This window comes from Alligator sinensis, unplaced genomic scaffold (genome assembly GCF_000455745.1).
Source record: "Alligator sinensis unplaced genomic scaffold, ASM45574v1 scaffold531_1, whole genome shotgun sequence".
NCBI classification, from domain to species: Eukaryota; Metazoa; Chordata; order Crocodylia; family Alligatoridae; genus Alligator; species Alligator sinensis.
Genome location: NW_005842173.1, coordinates 171271 through 187942, shown reverse-complemented (window position 1 = coordinate 187942; position 16672 = coordinate 171271). Strand labels below are relative to the sequence as shown.

General features: G+C 52.2%; 1 protein-coding gene across 3 annotated transcripts in view; it reads right to left on the bottom strand.

Annotated features, from left to right (window-relative positions):
- HHATL (hedgehog acyltransferase like) overlaps positions 1–15156 on the bottom strand; it is a 28930-nt gene extending 13774 nt beyond the window's left edge. The window contains exons 1-6 of one of the 3 annotated variants that reach the window (XM_006025908.3): positions 14867–15156; positions 11769–11920; positions 10897–10964; positions 10253–10366; positions 8723–8917; positions 6442–6651 (exon numbers count right to left, since the gene is read on the bottom strand). In XM_006025908.3, coding sequence (XP_006025970.1) covers positions 6442–6651; positions 8723–8917; positions 10253–10366; positions 10897–10964; positions 11769–11874 — 693 coding nt within the window. In that variant the 5' untranslated portion in view covers positions 11875–11920; positions 14867–15156. Of the gene's footprint in view, positions 1–6441; positions 6652–8722; positions 8918–10252; positions 10367–10896; positions 10965–11768; positions 11921–14866 lie in introns of those variants that run through there. The other 2 variants (XM_006025907.2, XM_025206820.1) reach the window with 2 other exon arrangements.
- Positions 15157–16672: the final 1516 nt, after the last annotated feature.

The following is a 16672-nucleotide window of genomic DNA, read 5'->3' as shown; positions in this document are numbered from 1 at the left end:
GCCTAAGGGTAGGCACCTGAGTCCCTGGGGGTGTAAGACCCCAAGCCCCAGAGAGCAGCCCCAGAGATGGAGCAGAGAGTGTAATAAGAGCCGAGGGCCTGGGGAGGGGCTAGTGGCCAGAGTCAGCCTAGTTTTAGGCAAAAGGACCATCACCCATAGAGTAGGCTCCATGAGGCACCTGAAAGGCTGGGGGGGATCACCCAGAGTGAATGATGGCCCAAGCGGGGAGCATTCAAAGGAGCAGGGTGGGCTGGAAGAGGCCCAGTGAAGGGCGGCATAAATGAGGCTCGGTGAGAGGGGACAGAGTGCATGAGTTGAGTGTGAGAGGGCCAGCAAAGGGCGAAGTTTGGCTTGGCTTCTAGCTGGAGCTACTGCAAGTTGTGGATGCCATCAGCAAGGCATGGGACACAGTAAGGGAAGGTCGGAGCCGTGTGTAGACCCCACATGGCATCGGAGCCTTAAATGGGCAGCCTCCCTCTTATTACTTCTACAAGTCGTGGCAGGAGAGACAGGGTGGACTGCCCTAGACAGAGGGGTGGGCTGGCACAGTGACTAGCCACATGATCTCCCTGTCACAAACACCCCTGACCAATGTTTATCCAACCTCCACTTGGAGATCGTCAGTGATGGAAAGCCCCCAGCTGCCCTAGGTCTCTATTCCACTGCCCCACTGCTCGACCAGGGCAGATTGATACCCAATCTAAACCGACTTTGCTGCAACTTCAAGCCCACATCCTTCTCTCTGCAGCAGTGGGAGTAAGGTTTCCCCTCTTCTTTTTGCTAGCACTTCAAGTCTTTTTAAGACTGCTGCCATGTCCCAGACATAGATCGGGACAGAACTGTGTTGGGTGCTGTACAAACACAGAGCAAAAAAGATGTTCCCAGCTGCAAAAAGCTCAGAGATTGATTCTAGCACTTTTAGCCTGGGTAGCACCTACTCCCGTCGAGCTGGTCCTGAACTTGGCCTCCACCAGGACATGATTGTCCCATCCATTCTGCTAATCAGCATCAGGGCTGTCTGCAGCTCTCCTATTGACATACTTTGTGTAGCTGACCTGGTCTGCATCACTGCATTGAAGTTGCATCCTGTATGTTCTACAAATCTGGCGGGGAAGAAATCCCCCAGATCTTCTGAAAGCTTATTTCTGGTGGAGTCCCACTGTCACTACCATTCTTCTTGTTTTTCATGCATATGACAGGGGCCCCAACACAGATGAGAGTCCGTTTGTCCTAGAAACTGTACGGACACGTAGGAGAGACTCTTACTATAGATGCAGCTCTAAGCCGACTGCCAGCAGTGGCAATGTAAAAACAAAACCTACCAAATTGTTTGGTGCAGACACATCCTGCCACTATGCTGGGAAGGGCCAAATCTTTCTTTGATTCCCCTGACAGATGTTGCCCGCTTTTGGGCAAAAAAATATTCCTAATTATGAGCTTTTTTCTCTTGGGACCACAAGATTGCAGTGAGGTCGTCTGCCCAGTTGATGGTCCGGCTGTGCAGCCCAATGTGCCGACTATGCCAGGGAGGCAAGCTGCCCCTGACTATGCCAGGGAAGCTGGGACTTCATTTTGCACCCCCCAATGGGTTGTCTTTATCCACAAAGGGATGGGAGGAGAGTCATTGCCTGTTAAATATTGTGAAGTCAGTGGTTGAGTCATTTTTCAGATGCTTTTGTTTCTCCGGTAAGGAGAATGCTAAAAAAAGGACAGGTCAGGTCCCATAAGGGAAAGGAAGGCTTAGCTCTGATGAGGTTGGTGCCTTGGGAGGTTTTACCCAATTAGTGCCTTGGCAGCAGCTGTAGCAAAGCCAATTTTGTCTTTGGGGACAGACTGTGCTCTGGATGTTGCCCTGTGGCATGCCTGTTCCCTGAGCAAGGCTGGGGAGGCATGGGATTTCCTTTGGGAGGTCTCCAGGCATCCATGCATGGGGGACTCCTAGGCCAGGTTAGGATAGTGCGGGGGATTCGGAGACGAGCGCTGCAGGGACGTGAGGTGCTCTAGTAGCAATGGGTCATTTGGTGAGGTCCTGCTTTTATCTGGGGAAGCTCCTAGTCAGATCTGTCATGGATCCAGCCTCAAAACAGCCCTGGGGATTCTCCGATTTTTAGGGCCGGAGAGGACTATTAGCCCATCTAGGCTGAGCTAAACCACATTATGAGTTTATCCAACTCGCAGGTGGGTCAGCTGAACATGCGAGAGGGCAAGGGACTACTGAAAAGCCAGCATGGAGCAGGTCCAGAGCCAGCCACTTGGCTCTGCTCCAGCCAGCAGCGCACCCCGCTTCCCCAAACAGCGCGGAAATGACTCCTGGCTGCTGGCATCACAATGTAGCATTGAACTTGCCTCGCCTACATCAGTCTGCCATTAGTGCCCTCTGGGCCAGATTGTCAGCCATCCTCCTTTGGCTTAAGGTGTATGAGCGCGCTCCTTTAGCACAGCTTTAACAGGTGCGACTGCCCATTTTGCAGGTGCCCTTAATGAGTCTGTGGACTATAAACTAACCCAGCTCATTATAGGCCCCTGCTATGTTTTCTGTAGCCTTGTGCTGCCGTACCTGTGCTTTTATATTCTGCCTTACGGGGCAAATTTATCTTTATCCTCTCTAATGAACTTTCCTTTAATTGAAGGCAACACAGCTTGGGAGTTGGCTTTGGTGAGGAGGAGAAGATCTGGACCTGAATACTTGCTGCGTGGCAAAGGCACCAACCCTCATCTCCATGAACCGAAGGAAGCTGCTGTACTCAATGCAGGTATTAGTGGATGAATTTCTGTGCGAGGGGTGAAGTCGGGATATGGGACCAGAAATGGCCCCGTCTGGCTTTTAAGGCCGTGAGCCCACTGGCCGTGGAAGAAACCGAGAAAGATCAGCATAGGCTTGTGTGGGGGTGGGTGAATCTTAAAAATCTGCAGGTTGCAAGGTTTGGGTGCACTGAAGCAATCACATAGTTTGACTACCATCCTTCATGGCCAATTTACACTGTTAAAATAGCATAATTCCTCTGGCATCACCCAGGTTATTTTGGGTTTCCCCCGGTGTAAACGGGGGCAGGATGTGGCGCTGTCACATCGTACAGTATTTTCAGCCGCGCACAGCAGACGCCTGTCTGGCAGCAGCTGTGAAGATTGCAAATAGAGTTTGACGGGGAGTCCCACTAATCACACTGCCTGGGGACGCATTGGTTGGGGCTGTCGGGATCTGTCACTCGGCATCGTGGCTGCCTGCTCTGGAGGCAGAGTGAGGAGACTGGCGGTAGCGTTCAGCTGCACGGCAAATATGCTTTGGGAAGAATGCTAGCATTAACTTGGAGAGGCTTTAACGGTGCTGTGGGTCACTTCTTGTCTGCAGGATTGGACCTTATCTGGTTACCGATCGGTAAGTCCTGAGTATCCCCAGTTCCTACTGAGAAGTTGATGTCGTGAAGCCAGAATTTGGCTTGAGTTGTGAACTGATCCTTTGAACTGCAGCCTTTGCTGTCAGCAACACTTGGTGGTTATCCTGAATATGATCCGCCACGAGAGGGGGTGGCAATACTCAAATGCATCCCGTGGGGGCTCAGCCCTTCGCAGAATGGAGCCCATTCTGCGAAGGGAGCAACAAGGTGCCTGGGCTTTGAAATATCAGGTTCCTGGCCACAATGTGAGTCGAACCAACAAAGCAACAGCAGCACCATTGTGTACAATGAAAGATGATTCTGTGAGATCGGTGTTTGATGTAGACTCCGAAATGAAAGGGACATTATCCAAGTACAAATGACATTCTTGCCTGTGTTGCCAAACTTACAGAATAATAGAAAATCATAGAAAATGAGAGTTGGGAGGGCCCCCGGGAGTTCCCATCTAGTCCACCCCCCTGCTCCGAGCAGGACCAGCCCCAACTACATCATCCCAGGCAAGGCTTTGTCTAGCTGGGTCCTAAAAACCTCTAAGGATGGAGAGTCCACCACCTCTCTGGCTAACCTGATCCAGTGCTTCACTACCCTCCTAGTGAGATAGTCTTTCCTAATATCCAAGCCCAATACAGAAAGGTTTGAAAGCCATTGATTCTGTTGCACTTTGTCCACTTCATTCAACGTGAACCACTAAAACTTTGCCCTAATCATCTTTACACCTTTACTTTTATATTGACAACATCTCATAGCAGCAGGACTGTGGCTGCCGTGGTTCCCCTGCTTTACCTGTGGCAGGTTAGGGTGGCATGTCTTGTCTTGTGTCAGGATTCATGGTAGTCTTATGTAGAGTTTAGATTATGGTTTGGATAGAGATGATGCTGCCGCAGGCAGGGGGTTGGACTAGATGACCTCTGGAGGTCCCTTCCAGCCCCACTCCTCTACAATCACCATCGATACTGTCACATTCAGGTTTCCAGTGCTGTGGGGAAGTGTTTCCTCAGCACAGATTTTCTCTGAATATTTTTTGACTGTATTAAATCTAGTCTATAATGTGCTTGTATGCCCAAATATATTATATCCTGAATTTAAATTTGGCAGTGTCCCTTTTAAGAGGCACTTCAAGGGCAGGGATTATTATCCTAGAATCATAAAAAAAGCAGGGCTGAAAGGGACCTCAGGAGGTAATTTAGTCCAGCCCCCTGCTCGAGGCAGGTTCAGCCCAATCTGAACCGTCCCATAAAGTGTTTGTCTGATCCACTCCTGAAAATGTCCAGGGATGGTGCCACAACCTCTCTGGGTAGCTTCTTCCAATGCTTGACCACCTCACAGCAAGGGAGCTCTTCCTAATCTCCAACCTAAATTTCCTCTGCTGGCGTTGGAGACCATTGTTCTCGGTCCTGTTCCCTATGCCAGCAGAGAATAATTTGTCTCCATCCTCTTTATAACCACTCCTCAGGTATCTGAAGACTGTTGTCACCCCCCCACGCAACCCTCTCTTCTCCAGACTAATCCTAGTTCCTCAAGTCTGCCGGTAACCGTTATTGTATATGTATAAGTGTAGCCTTGCTTAGATTTGTTTAGGGGGAAATGAAGAATTGGCCTTTAGTTTTGGCGACGCACTGATTATTTAGGTTCTTTAAGCATTGAAAAGCAAATCGGTCATGGGGGAATAAGAGTGAACCCAGTGCTGCTTCATCGCATGGCATTTAAATACTAAATGAGATGCAGATGTCAGCTGGTCTCCCCCCTTTTGCATGTGTTTGCCAGTAAAACGGCAAACTTGGCACACGTGCGTGACGAGGCTTAGTGTTTTTTGCCTTATTTAGTGTGCTGCTGAGCAGTGGGTCCTGTTTCTCTTTCTGAAGATGCTTGGTTATCAGCTGGTGATGAAAAATGTGAGATGACTATATATGACCTGGAAGTTTGCCTTGCAACTCTAACTTCTCTGTGCAATTCAAATGTATATGCCTGTGCGTACACACATGTACCCTCTAAGCGGAGAGCAGGAAGAATCCCTATGTTTAGCTGGCCAGGTCCCATTATAAGAGAATGGAAATTTTTTTCCACCCTTTTTTTTGAGGCTCATAATATTGGTACCTTTACCTCCCATGAGTTGCAATGGGAGCTTCAGGCACCCAACATCTCCGCAGTGCAGGCCCATAGTAGACATATCGACTAGTCCTGAAAATCTCATTTATGTGTGGCCTTTCTCTCTCCATAGGCTAGAGAACCAGGTGATCGTACTTCTCTGCTTATTTGCACACCTTACAGCCCTACCGTGCATTCAAATTAAAGCTGGATAGAAACCAGCCATAAAGTTGTTATGCATTTTCAAGCACCAACTTGGGAGATGGTTAGCTCTTTATAAAACTGGGTGGACACTTTTATGGCGTGATAACTACTTTGTATGTGTGGTCAGTCTAAATTTTATTGCCTGATTTATTAGTTAATTATGCAATGTGTGGCAGGGCCCCGGTGTATGTCTGGCCTAGAATCAAAGGGCTAGAAAGGAACCTAAAGGTCATCTAGTCCAGGGGTGCCAAACTCCTCTGGTCCCTGTGGCTGGATGAGGGTCTCTGGGCTGGTCTGCGGGCCAGTATAGACCATGCCTGGAGCCCTGTGCAGCGCGTGCCCCAGACCTAGTCCAACCTGATCGAGTCCAACCTGTTGCACGGAGGCTGTTGTCAATCTATCCACCAAAGGGCAGCAATTGAACCTGAGTCTCCAGACTCTCAGTCTGATGCTGCACCATCAGAGCTTCTTTCTTCCCATCGTTATGGGTGCAAAGATGCCTGAAAAAAGCTCGACCGACTGGGCTTGCTGGTGCAGCTGACATTACCAGCAGTCTGAGTACTTGACTGCGTCCACACGCAAGGATGGGTCGAAACGAATCTAACTGGGCCGCCTGTGGTTATCGGTGGCCTCCACCTTGCAAGTGCAGTTTTTGAGGAGGGCAACACTACAGGTTCAAAGTGAGGGGCTGGCCAGAGGGTCCCTTTCAAAAACCAATTGCTTCAGCTGTAAGGAGCGGGCATCACCCAGCACTTACCTGAGCGTGGAATTGGTCAAAGGTCATAACTGGGCCAAAGAAGAAGAAGGGGAGGTAGAAGTTGTACTTCAGCAAGTCGATGATGGAGTAGATCCCCTCCTGCCTCTCGCAGTTCTCCAGCGCCAGGCTCATGCAGCGCATAATGGTGAAGCCACTTCCTCCATAAAACAGAACATCTTGAAGATCAAAAGTTCCCGTTACAAACCCATTCTGGACAGAAAAGAACAGTTACGGCAGGGACCGGCCAAAACGGTAGTTCAAAAGCTTCTTGGCTGCAGTGGGCAATTCATGCACCCAGATCTCACTCCGTGCACTTTTTCTTCCATGAATGGTCTCTTATATTTGTATAGCGTCCCCGCCTAGCTTTTGAGAGCACAAGAAACCCTGATGACCCTCTTGTCTCACTTCCTGCATAACCAAAGCCTTTCCTATTTTACAGATGGAGAAAACCGAGGCATAGTGAGCCAAACTCTCTCCCAGTCATTTCTCCATTCGACTTCATTTGTGCTGTAACAGAAACACGTTACAGTCCTAGTATAAAGGGGAGGGAGACCCCCTCACAGCCTGGGTAAGTTGTTCCAATGGCTAACTACACTTCACTTAGGTTTTTGGACTTTATATCCAGAAACAGTACTGAAGCTTTACATTTTAAATCCATCATCGCATTGCAGCTTAGCACATGTGAGCTGTGAGGCCCACTTAAGTCATGTGTCGGTATTGCAATGACCTTCAAAACGTGGGGGAATTGCACCCTTACCAGATGTTATACATAGACTCACTTCGCCTGCCACTGCCCTGCCGCCTCCCTGGGAAGGAACACCATTGCTAGCCAGCCTGCGCAGGTGCCTTGAATGTTAAATTATAGCTGATATATCGCAAGGGGGACTTAGATGAGTGGAATGCAATTGCCAGAACTGGGATGGGGCTAAGGACACCGGGCAAGCACGTCTCGTAGATGCAAAGGTACCCCAGAGCATGACTGGCTTTTCACCACCCAGACCTCTGGTTTACATCTTTAGGAGCTGTGGCCCCAAGCTCAAATCCTCTAAGGTATTTAGGTGCCAGATTCAATGAACTCTTCTCTTACTGCCTTGTATTCCTAGCACGGGAAATCAGTGGGCGTTGGGTGCCCAGATGCCTTAACCCTGTGAAAAAATCAAGCCACATTTGTCTGTGGATAAGCAAAGCTTTGTTTCTAAGCCTCACCGTACTCCTGTAACACAGCAAAGTACTGTTGGCTTTGATTCAGCATGTTACTAAAGCAATAATAATAGCTTATTAATTCATATACCACACATGCCTTCTTCCCGAAATGTAATGATTGAAAATTGGGGTACGCCTTAAATGAGGAAACTTATTCTGAACAATTTTGTGAAAAGAATTTTTGTTTCTTTATTCCTTCTTTCCAGCATGCATCTTATTTGGGGGTATGTGCTATGTGGATAAATACGGTAATACCTTGTCCTTGTTTAGTGTTTTTCATCCATCAATCCCAAAGGGCGTTACAAAGGAGATCAGCATCTGCATTTTACAGATGGGAAAACTGAGGCATAGTGAGGCAAAGTGACTTGACCGAGGTCACCAGCAAACTAGGGGCAGAGACGGGCATAAAACTCTGATCTCCTGAGTCCTGGTCCAGGGCCCTGGCATTAAGCCAGCACGGGGACCATCCATGGGTTTAAGACTGCTTGTATTTGACTGCTTTGCTAACTGGAACAAAAAAAGGGTTTTTTTTTTTGTCTTTATTCCTTCTTTCCAGTACAAGGTGTCTCTTATATGGTGGTATGTGTTATATGGGTAAATACGGTAATACCTTGTCCTTGTTTAGTGTTTTTCATTCATAATTCCCAAAGGGCTTTATGAAGGAGATTAGCGACTCCATTTTACAGATGGGAAAACTGAGGCAAAGTGACCTGACCAAGGTCACCGGCAGACTAGTGGCAGAGATGGGCATAAAACTCTGATCTCCTGAGTCCTGGTGCAGTGCCCTGGCTTTAAGCCAGCACGGGGACCATCCATGGGTTTAAGACTGCTTTGCTAATTGGAACGATTAGTGCCTCCATGTTGAAGCTGACATGGGCTGGGTCAGTCCCAAGGCCAGGAAAGGACCCCGGGAGTCCTGACTTCCACCTGCTCTGCGCTGAGCCCATTGCTGCTTTGATTTCTGGCTCCTCCTCAAAGGTTTTAGCTTGGCCCAGCGAAGCGGTGTGTGGCCGGGCTGCAAACCCAGTGGGAATAGAGAAGAGCTGGAAATTAAACCACCTGCCACCACTCCACCTACCTGCCACGTGCTGAAAGGCTCCAGCTTGAAGGAGGCCAGGCTGCAGAGCCCAGCCGCGAAGCACAGCCACTTCTGCTTAGCCAGTGAGACACTGTAGAGCACCAGGCAGTGGGTGAGGATGATCATCAGGTAGGAGGTGCCCATGGTGCTCAGCACAGCCAGCATCCCATACAGCATGTAGACCACAGACCTGTGCTGTGAGCAAAGAAAAGGTGTTTCACACCAGACTGCACCACTGTCACACCCAGCATCCTTCAGCAACACGTGGACTGACTCCTAGAGGTGTTGGGGGGTATCTGGGTCCTGGCAAAGTCAACAGCAAAGCTCCCATGGACTTGAATAGTGATAGTAAGATGTCGGCCAGGGTGCATTTAGCTGAGGACATCGCTGTACAAAAGTTCCCCCCCTTTGCAGTGCTCAGTATACCCATCCTCACAACGCACCTATCAGATAGGACAGTGCCGTCACTGGTACCTTATGGATGGGAAGACCCAGTGATTTGGCTACGGTCTTCTGGGTTTGCGGTCGGTCCTTTATTCCAGTGCACCTTCCTTCCTCCCCAGATTATAGTAATCCTGCCTTGTACCTAAAGTATTTATGATCTTTCCCTTCCCCAACAGCCCTAGTACATCATGGCTGCATCTACATGAGACGCTGACTGCGCAGTTCTTACTGTGCAGTCGTTTAGTACTTGTATACTAAAGTATACACAAGTACTAAATGTATACACAAGTACTAAATGAGTGTGTAGTAACCCGAGTTAATGCACAGTAGTGTTGCCGAACAGCTTTTAGGTGATGCTGACTGTGCAGTAGCTCGGTACGACTGCGCAGTAGTGTTGCATCACACTTTGCGCCACTCACCGCTAGCGGTCTTGTGTAGACGCGCCAATGGGCAACAATCCTGCTTTGTGTTATTTGCCCTGATCAAATAGAAGATGAAAAGAAACCAGCCCATACGGCATGATTAAAAAAGACCCCCCCCCCCCCAAACAATCGTGCCTCTAAATTCAAGACTAAAGCATCTCTCTGTACCTCTCCTACCCGCAGCACTCAGGTCTTGGTGGCTTTGCAGCTACTGTTATCATTTCCTGGCTTTTATCGTGTTGGTGTCTATCAGTGGATGGAGAGAAGAGACCTATTGTGTTGGGCATTGCAGAAACGATGAGCAGTGGATAGCCTGGCTGCAGAAAGAGCTCATAATGTGATGGAGCTGGAAGAGCACTTGAGGTGCCGGTGCACAGACTGGGTATATCAAAATGCCCAAGTATTTAGTTCCCACCCTATGCCCGTGCCCATGGATTCTCAGTGGCTCAGATGAATTTTTGCTTCTCAGCCTTGCAGGAGCGTGTCAGAAACAGCATTCATAACGTTTTAGACAACTCTTGGGAGCCCAAGGAATATGGGAGAAAGAGCAGTCAGCCCTGCGTAGACGCCAAGGACGTGGATGTTAGATCACGCTAGAGCAGAGAGAAGGGGGATCCAACCCCACACTGGGTCTGACCCTGTCTGGGTAGTGCCCCTGGCTCACCTGTGGGACTATCATGGAGCAGACCTTGGCAAACAGGACGTGCCCTGAAAGGGCAAAGAGGATGAAGTTCCTGAAGGAGGAGAACCACATGGCCCATTCGAAGTCAGCTGCGTCCTGTCAGAGCAAAACCATGTCAGCAAGGACAAGCCATGGGAATAGGATTGCTGTGTCTACGCTGCCTGGGATGACTTTCTGTATACTTAGCCCACTTCCATCCAAGCCTTCAGCTCCCCCAAATGTCCTTCTCAGGCCACACTCCTATGAGGCGCTGGAGGGCTTCAATACCCACTGATTTTGGTAGGGGCCATGGGAGCTTGGCACCTCCTAGGACCGGGTCTGCAGCTTTCATCTCCTTCCGACTACCCATGGATCTTAAATCTACACGTTGGCCATAAAGGGATCGACTGCGGTCACCATTCTCCGCAGACGTCTGTAAAGTGCTGCGCACACACACCGTGCGACCCGCGTGATCATTGCCTTATTACTAATCAAGCAGTGAATTAATTGCACGGGCAATAGGGGAAGATTTGCATGAACCAGGCAAGCAGAAACCAGCAGCAGCAAAGCCGAGGCTTGGTTTTCAGCTAGACAGTGCTCTATTAAGCGATTAAAGCATGAGCAATGCCCGCTCTTGCACTGCTTACCATTTTCCTGCCAAAGTAATGCCATCCTGGCTTTATGGCCTCCCGAAAGGCCTTTCTGTTCATGTTATCTGCAAAAGAACGGGCGTTAGGCTGGGGGGAGCCACGGGGATGCCAAAGCCACCTCCTGAGGGCCAAGTGACAGGGGCAGTGGGTTATATGTGCGCTCTCAGCAAAACCAACGCAATTGCCTTAAGTTAGAGTCATAGACAACGAGGGTGGGAAGGGACCTCAGGAGGTCGCATCTAATCCGACCACCTGCTCAAGGCAGGACCACATGCCCAAAGCTGCTCCTGGGGCCTCCGGCTTGGACACGTATACATAGTTATCGCATGAAATGTGCACGCAGCCTCGGGAGCAGAGAGCGGAGCCCAGCTGACCACCCTCAGCATTACCCCAGATCCCCAAACTATCGTATGGCCCAGAGGTGTCAAACTCCCCCTGCCCCCCAGGCTGGGCCGGGAGTCCAGGACTGGATCCAGCCCTGGATGTGGCCTTGCGACTGGCGGCAGGGGTTGGCACTGTTGTTGCTCACTCCCTGCTGCTGGCATGCATCCGCTAACAGCTCCATGACCCTGCCCCTGCATCCGCAGCTCCTCTATGAGCCTCGCGGGCCACGTCACATAGCTAGGACCCAGGTCTGCCACCTCCTGGGCTTTCTACCCGGGGGGTCTTCAAGAGGAGGTTAGATGAGTATCTAGCTGGGGTCATCTAGACCCAGCACTCTTCCCTGCCTATGCAGGGGGTCGGACTCGATGATCTATTGAGGTCCCTTCCGACCCTAACATCTATGAATCCCCTGTGCACTGGCTCTCTCTCACATGCCCATCCTCCCCCCCAGCATATTTCTGGCGAGGTTTTTAGAAGACAGTTACCTCTGGATGCTTCGAAGATGTCACTGCTGCTGTACACGATGGCACAGGTCAGGACCAGAGCGTAAAACCCCAGCTCGTAACTCGGCAAAGCCGCTTTAATCCCCATGCTGGCCGGTTTTCACCCCAACAGCCAACTCTAGGCAGATCCAGATCTGGGGTGGGAGAGAGGAGGAAAGAAAAGGCAGTTCAGTCTCCCTGACTTTGACACCCAGCCTCCGTCTGGGGTGGTCCTCCATTGCAGTCCGTGAAGGGAAGGGGGTAAGCAGGGCAGGATCAGGCCTGGGATATCCAGCTGGTGCAAAGCTTTAAAACTTTGAATTAAAATGGGGGGGATTGCAGGTCCCTCAGGATGCACTTTGGGGAAGTTTATAGCAAAAAAAACCCCTTTCTTTCTCTCTAGCATTGTGTTTGGTGGTCAAGCACAGAGGGAGGTGAGCAGGACTCATGCCTACCTTGGACCTTGGCAGAAGTTTTTTCCTAACTACTTAGTGTTGGAGCAATCCAGTGGCTAGGGCAGCTGGTTTGACCTGGGTTTTTGGAGGTCGCAACAATTGGACACGACCAGGATCATTTACGATCCTGCCGCATTGGTGAATGCAGGGGAAACCTGATGCAAGCGGGGAGGTAGAGCCAGCATTTCTCTCCCCAGCGCTTCAACTTGGAAAGAAAAAAAAAATCATAAGGGGAATGAGCTGGGATAGATGTGTGCACCACTTCCCTCTCCTGGAGTGTGATGGAAATACATAATCACCTCCTGCTCTTTGCCCGGGGGGTTGCTGCTCATGCCTATGCTGCAGAGTCGCTCTGGTCTGCAACGTGGTTTTAATTGCTGCGGTGTTGTAGTGGATGGGCAGCTCCGGTCTGTTGTCAAGGCCAGTGTTCGGATGCAATAGGCCTGGCACAAAGGGAGCGGATCGGGGCTCCCAGGAAGGTCCACAGGTGGTTTGCCATTGACTGTCAGCTGGAGGATGGTTGCCGGAGGGTTGCCCTTCATTCATCTGTGTCTGGGTGCAGTTTAGTGAGCTCCCCTACCTGGCACCCCTGCCCCCTCCAGTCTGACCGGGGGGAAAACTCCTTCTCGACCCCAAATGTGGTGATCGGTCTGACCCTAAGCAGAGGGGCAAGACCCGCAGCCAAGAACCTCTGGGTTTTAGGCCCAGCAGGAGCCCAGTCACAAGCCCCAGCCTTGGCTGCAGCCAACACCCAGGGTCTCTGAGGAAGGTGGCAAAAAATCCCCCTGATGCATGTAAGAGCCAGAGGGGCAAGTTTTTAGGGCAGGTGACCACCCTATCTCTGGTGTCCTCAGTGGGGAGATGCACTCGAGCGCACCCTGCTTCCCTCCGCCGCTGAGTCAAGAAATGTGGTATTGGAGCCATCTGCAGCCCTTGTTAGTGGTGTCTTTGAGAGCAGCCTGAGGACTTGGGGTCCTTGGACCCATTTCACCCCCACTCCATGATCCAGGGGACTGAGCTTGACTGTCTCCCTCCCTAACTGTATGCAGGACATGGGGTAGCCAGGCCTTCAGCCTCTCTGGGCCTCTCTTCCCCATCAGTAAAATGGGGATAATAGCATCTCACCAGGGTGCTGGGAGAGTAAATGCATTAATATCAGGCATCTTATCCCAGTACCTGACACAGGGAGAGGCCTCATCACCTGCAGATTTAGGGGCCTGCATCTGGGGAGAAGAGCAGCTTGGGCCATATGTACTACGTGCCTGTAGCTGGTGATCTGCGTTGTCTTGCTGAAGGGGAATAGCTAGGCATGTGGGGAAAGGGGAATAGCTAGGAGCAATGGGCTGGGAGTTTGGCTTGGGTAGCAGAGAGGTTTCCTGGCAGGGAGGTGCAGGGGTGCCCCAAAGAAAGGGCACATTCATCACTGGACTAGGGACCAGGTGACAGGGCACAGCCCTGCCCTTGCAGGGGGCACTTGATGCCCTTGCACGGACGGCAGCAGTCTCCAGCTGCAGCCACCGAGGGCAGTTGCATTTTGGGCCCTAATGATGGGGAACACGACGGTGTCTGGGCCTGGCTGCCCGCTCCTCGGTGGTGACTTCATGAAGCACGAGCATGGAGCCTGGCCCCTTTTGTGCTGGCGGCGGGGATGTGGTGACAGAGCCAGGGGCACGTACCCTCCGCAGCCAGCCAAGCTATAAAGGGGCAGCTGGTCCCTTGCTGACGACTGTATTGGGTCCAGACAGCCGCACACTGCATCCCAGCAGGTATAAGTTAAGGGTGGCATCTGGCTCTCTGCACAACACTTTGCTGATAGGTCTCGAGGTGTCACACAAAGATCACTGCCATTGACAGCTGGGGAAACTGAGGCAGGGCGAGGCAGTGTGACTTCCCCCAGGCCACTCAGCAGATCAGTGGTACAGCTGGTACTAACACCCAAGCCTCCTGAGTCCCCCTCCACTAGCTTTGCTTGCCTGCGCTCCTCCCCACCCCGCAACGTGGCTCCTTGGTGGCAGATTGCCCTGGCTTTGCCCTGTCTCCCTGCAGACGTCTAGGAAGAGGTAGGTGCATGGGTGGGTGCTCTTCAGGGCAGGTGTCTCCTTAAGGAGCCCTTAGCATGTGTTTATAGGGTGCCTTAAAAGGCTCTTCCAGGGTGGGGGGGCAGGAGGTTTGTGGCACAAAGCAGGGATGTGGAGCCCCGACGGCAGCAAGAGGCAGAGCCGGAGGAAGCACGCTCAGCTGCAGCCCTTTCCAATTTTAGCTCCATGAGCGCTCCCTCTGCAGCTGCAATGCCACACGATCATAGTGCAGGACTCCCGTCCCCACTGGCCCCGGGCTCTGCAGGGGTGCAAGCCCATGCATGCGCCCACGCTCCCCTTAGCACAGTCCCGGCCAAGCGTGCCCGCTACCCAGCAATGTGGCGCACTGGAAGACAGGCTCAGAGTGGCGCTACCAGGACTTCTGCACAGGGGGTTAATCTTACACATGGCTCGCACGTCCTGTCCATTGGAGGCAAACAGCCTAATGTCCCAACTGCTGCAGCTGCAGATCCAGTCTCCTCCAGACACACACATATGCACACACACACACCCCCGCGTGGAAGTGCAAATCCCATTTAGGAGGGCAGTGGCACAGTAAGTCCTTTACCTGTGTGGGGCTTGAGCGGACGGACTAGCCTCTCTCCATGCATCTCCCTGGTACTGACCTTGAGAAGCAGCTGGCAGAGCACAGCACCACCCCAGCTCTAGGGAGTCAGAGAAGGAAGGGGGGAGCCGAAATCCCCGGGGAACGCCAGCACCCGGCCGTGGAAGCTGGGTGGAAAGGGAAGGGAAATAAAAGAAAGCGAGCTGTCCTTCCGCTACTGCATCCGTCCGTCTGTCTGGCGGCTGCTTGTCCTTCTGGCTGCCAACCCCCCCACCCCCCCTCTCCCCCGGGTGGCTCCCTGGAGTGAGGTGAGCTGCAAGTGGAGTGTGGCAGGCTGGAGATATTTTTATTTTAGCTCAGCATTGCAGAGGGGGGTTGGTTCAGGAGCTGCCTGTCAAACCAGCTGCCAGAGAGGACCCGTCGCAGCAGCCAAAGTTAATTCAGGACAAGTGGAGGGGTGGGGAGGGAAGAGGGACGGGGAGCCCTGGCACCGGGGCTGGCATTGGACTGGGCGCAGGAAGGTTAGCCGGGAGTTTTCCCACCTACTTCTGGGTCAGCTGTATCAGGCCGTGTTTCTGCGGGATGGGTCATGTTTGCCTCTGAGATTGGGGCTCGTGGCACTGCTGACTTTCCCCCAGCCGTGCCGGGCCGAAGTGGGATGTGCTTTGCTCCATGCCAGAGAATCAGGCTCCCGTCGGGAGTTTTATGCAGAAAAGACCCCCTGAGCCCATGCAGGGATCTTCTCATTTCTAGGCCCCGGCTGGTGCTTTCAGCCAGTCTCCCCTTGGGTACCGGGCAGGCTCAGGGCCCAGCGCCCTTTGCCAAAATCACCGTGAGCTCAGAGAGCGATGGACCTATGAAGCTGTCTCGTGATGTCCCTTCCCAGCTCTGGGGCCAAGCACATCCTGGGAGGACCCTCTTGAGCTTTCCCGCAGGGTGGAGTTCGGTTTGGTGCATCCTGGAGCAGCACCAGGGTCAAGACAGAGCCCCACTTTGCCCTCTTCTGCCTCTGTGGTGCTGCCGTCCTCTCCCGGGCAGGTGAGGATGCAAAGTGATGGGAACCGTGTGCTCCAGGGAGCAACCCAGAGGGGCTGGGCCAGGCGGTGCTGGCACGAGGGAATAGCCCACAGGCTCCATATGAGATCTGAGCACGGGGGTCTGGGCAGAGCCAGGTCTTCTCGCCTACCCTGAGCCTCCCTGCACCGGCGTGCACGCTCTTAGCCTCTCTAAGGCACTGTGAGTGCCAGGCCCCAGCTAGTGCTTTTGGGGCACCGTGCCAGGCCAGCCGGCAGCAGGATGGCATGACAACGGTACTGGGTCCTAGCCAGCTGTGGGCACCGCTGGGGGAGGGCTGTATCTCGGCAAGGGGACTGCAAGGGGCAGGGAGGTGAATGGCTTCGTCCAAGCTCTTGCATTGGTTTAGTAGCTGAACCCAGGTCCCTTAACCCTATCAGGCCCCCGCTTGCGGGACTGCGTTTCCTTTCTCCCTGCAGGTAGCTGGCTCATAAGCAACCCTCTACAGCAAGTCATGGCCCTCATCACCACAGTCTGATCCCTTTTCCTGGTTCACACCACGCTCATGGGAGGTAGGGGCTGCGCTCTTATCCCCATTTCACAGATGGGGAAGCTAAGGCACACAAGGACCGAGTCACTTGTGCAGAAGCTTGTGGCAAAGCAGGGGCATCAAGCCAAGCACTAGACCATCCTGCTCATCTTCCACCCCTTATGCCCAGTGCGGGACCAACCTGAGCATTCAAACTTGAGTCTGGAGCGGGGAGTACAATGCACCACAGGCCTGATCCTGTTCCC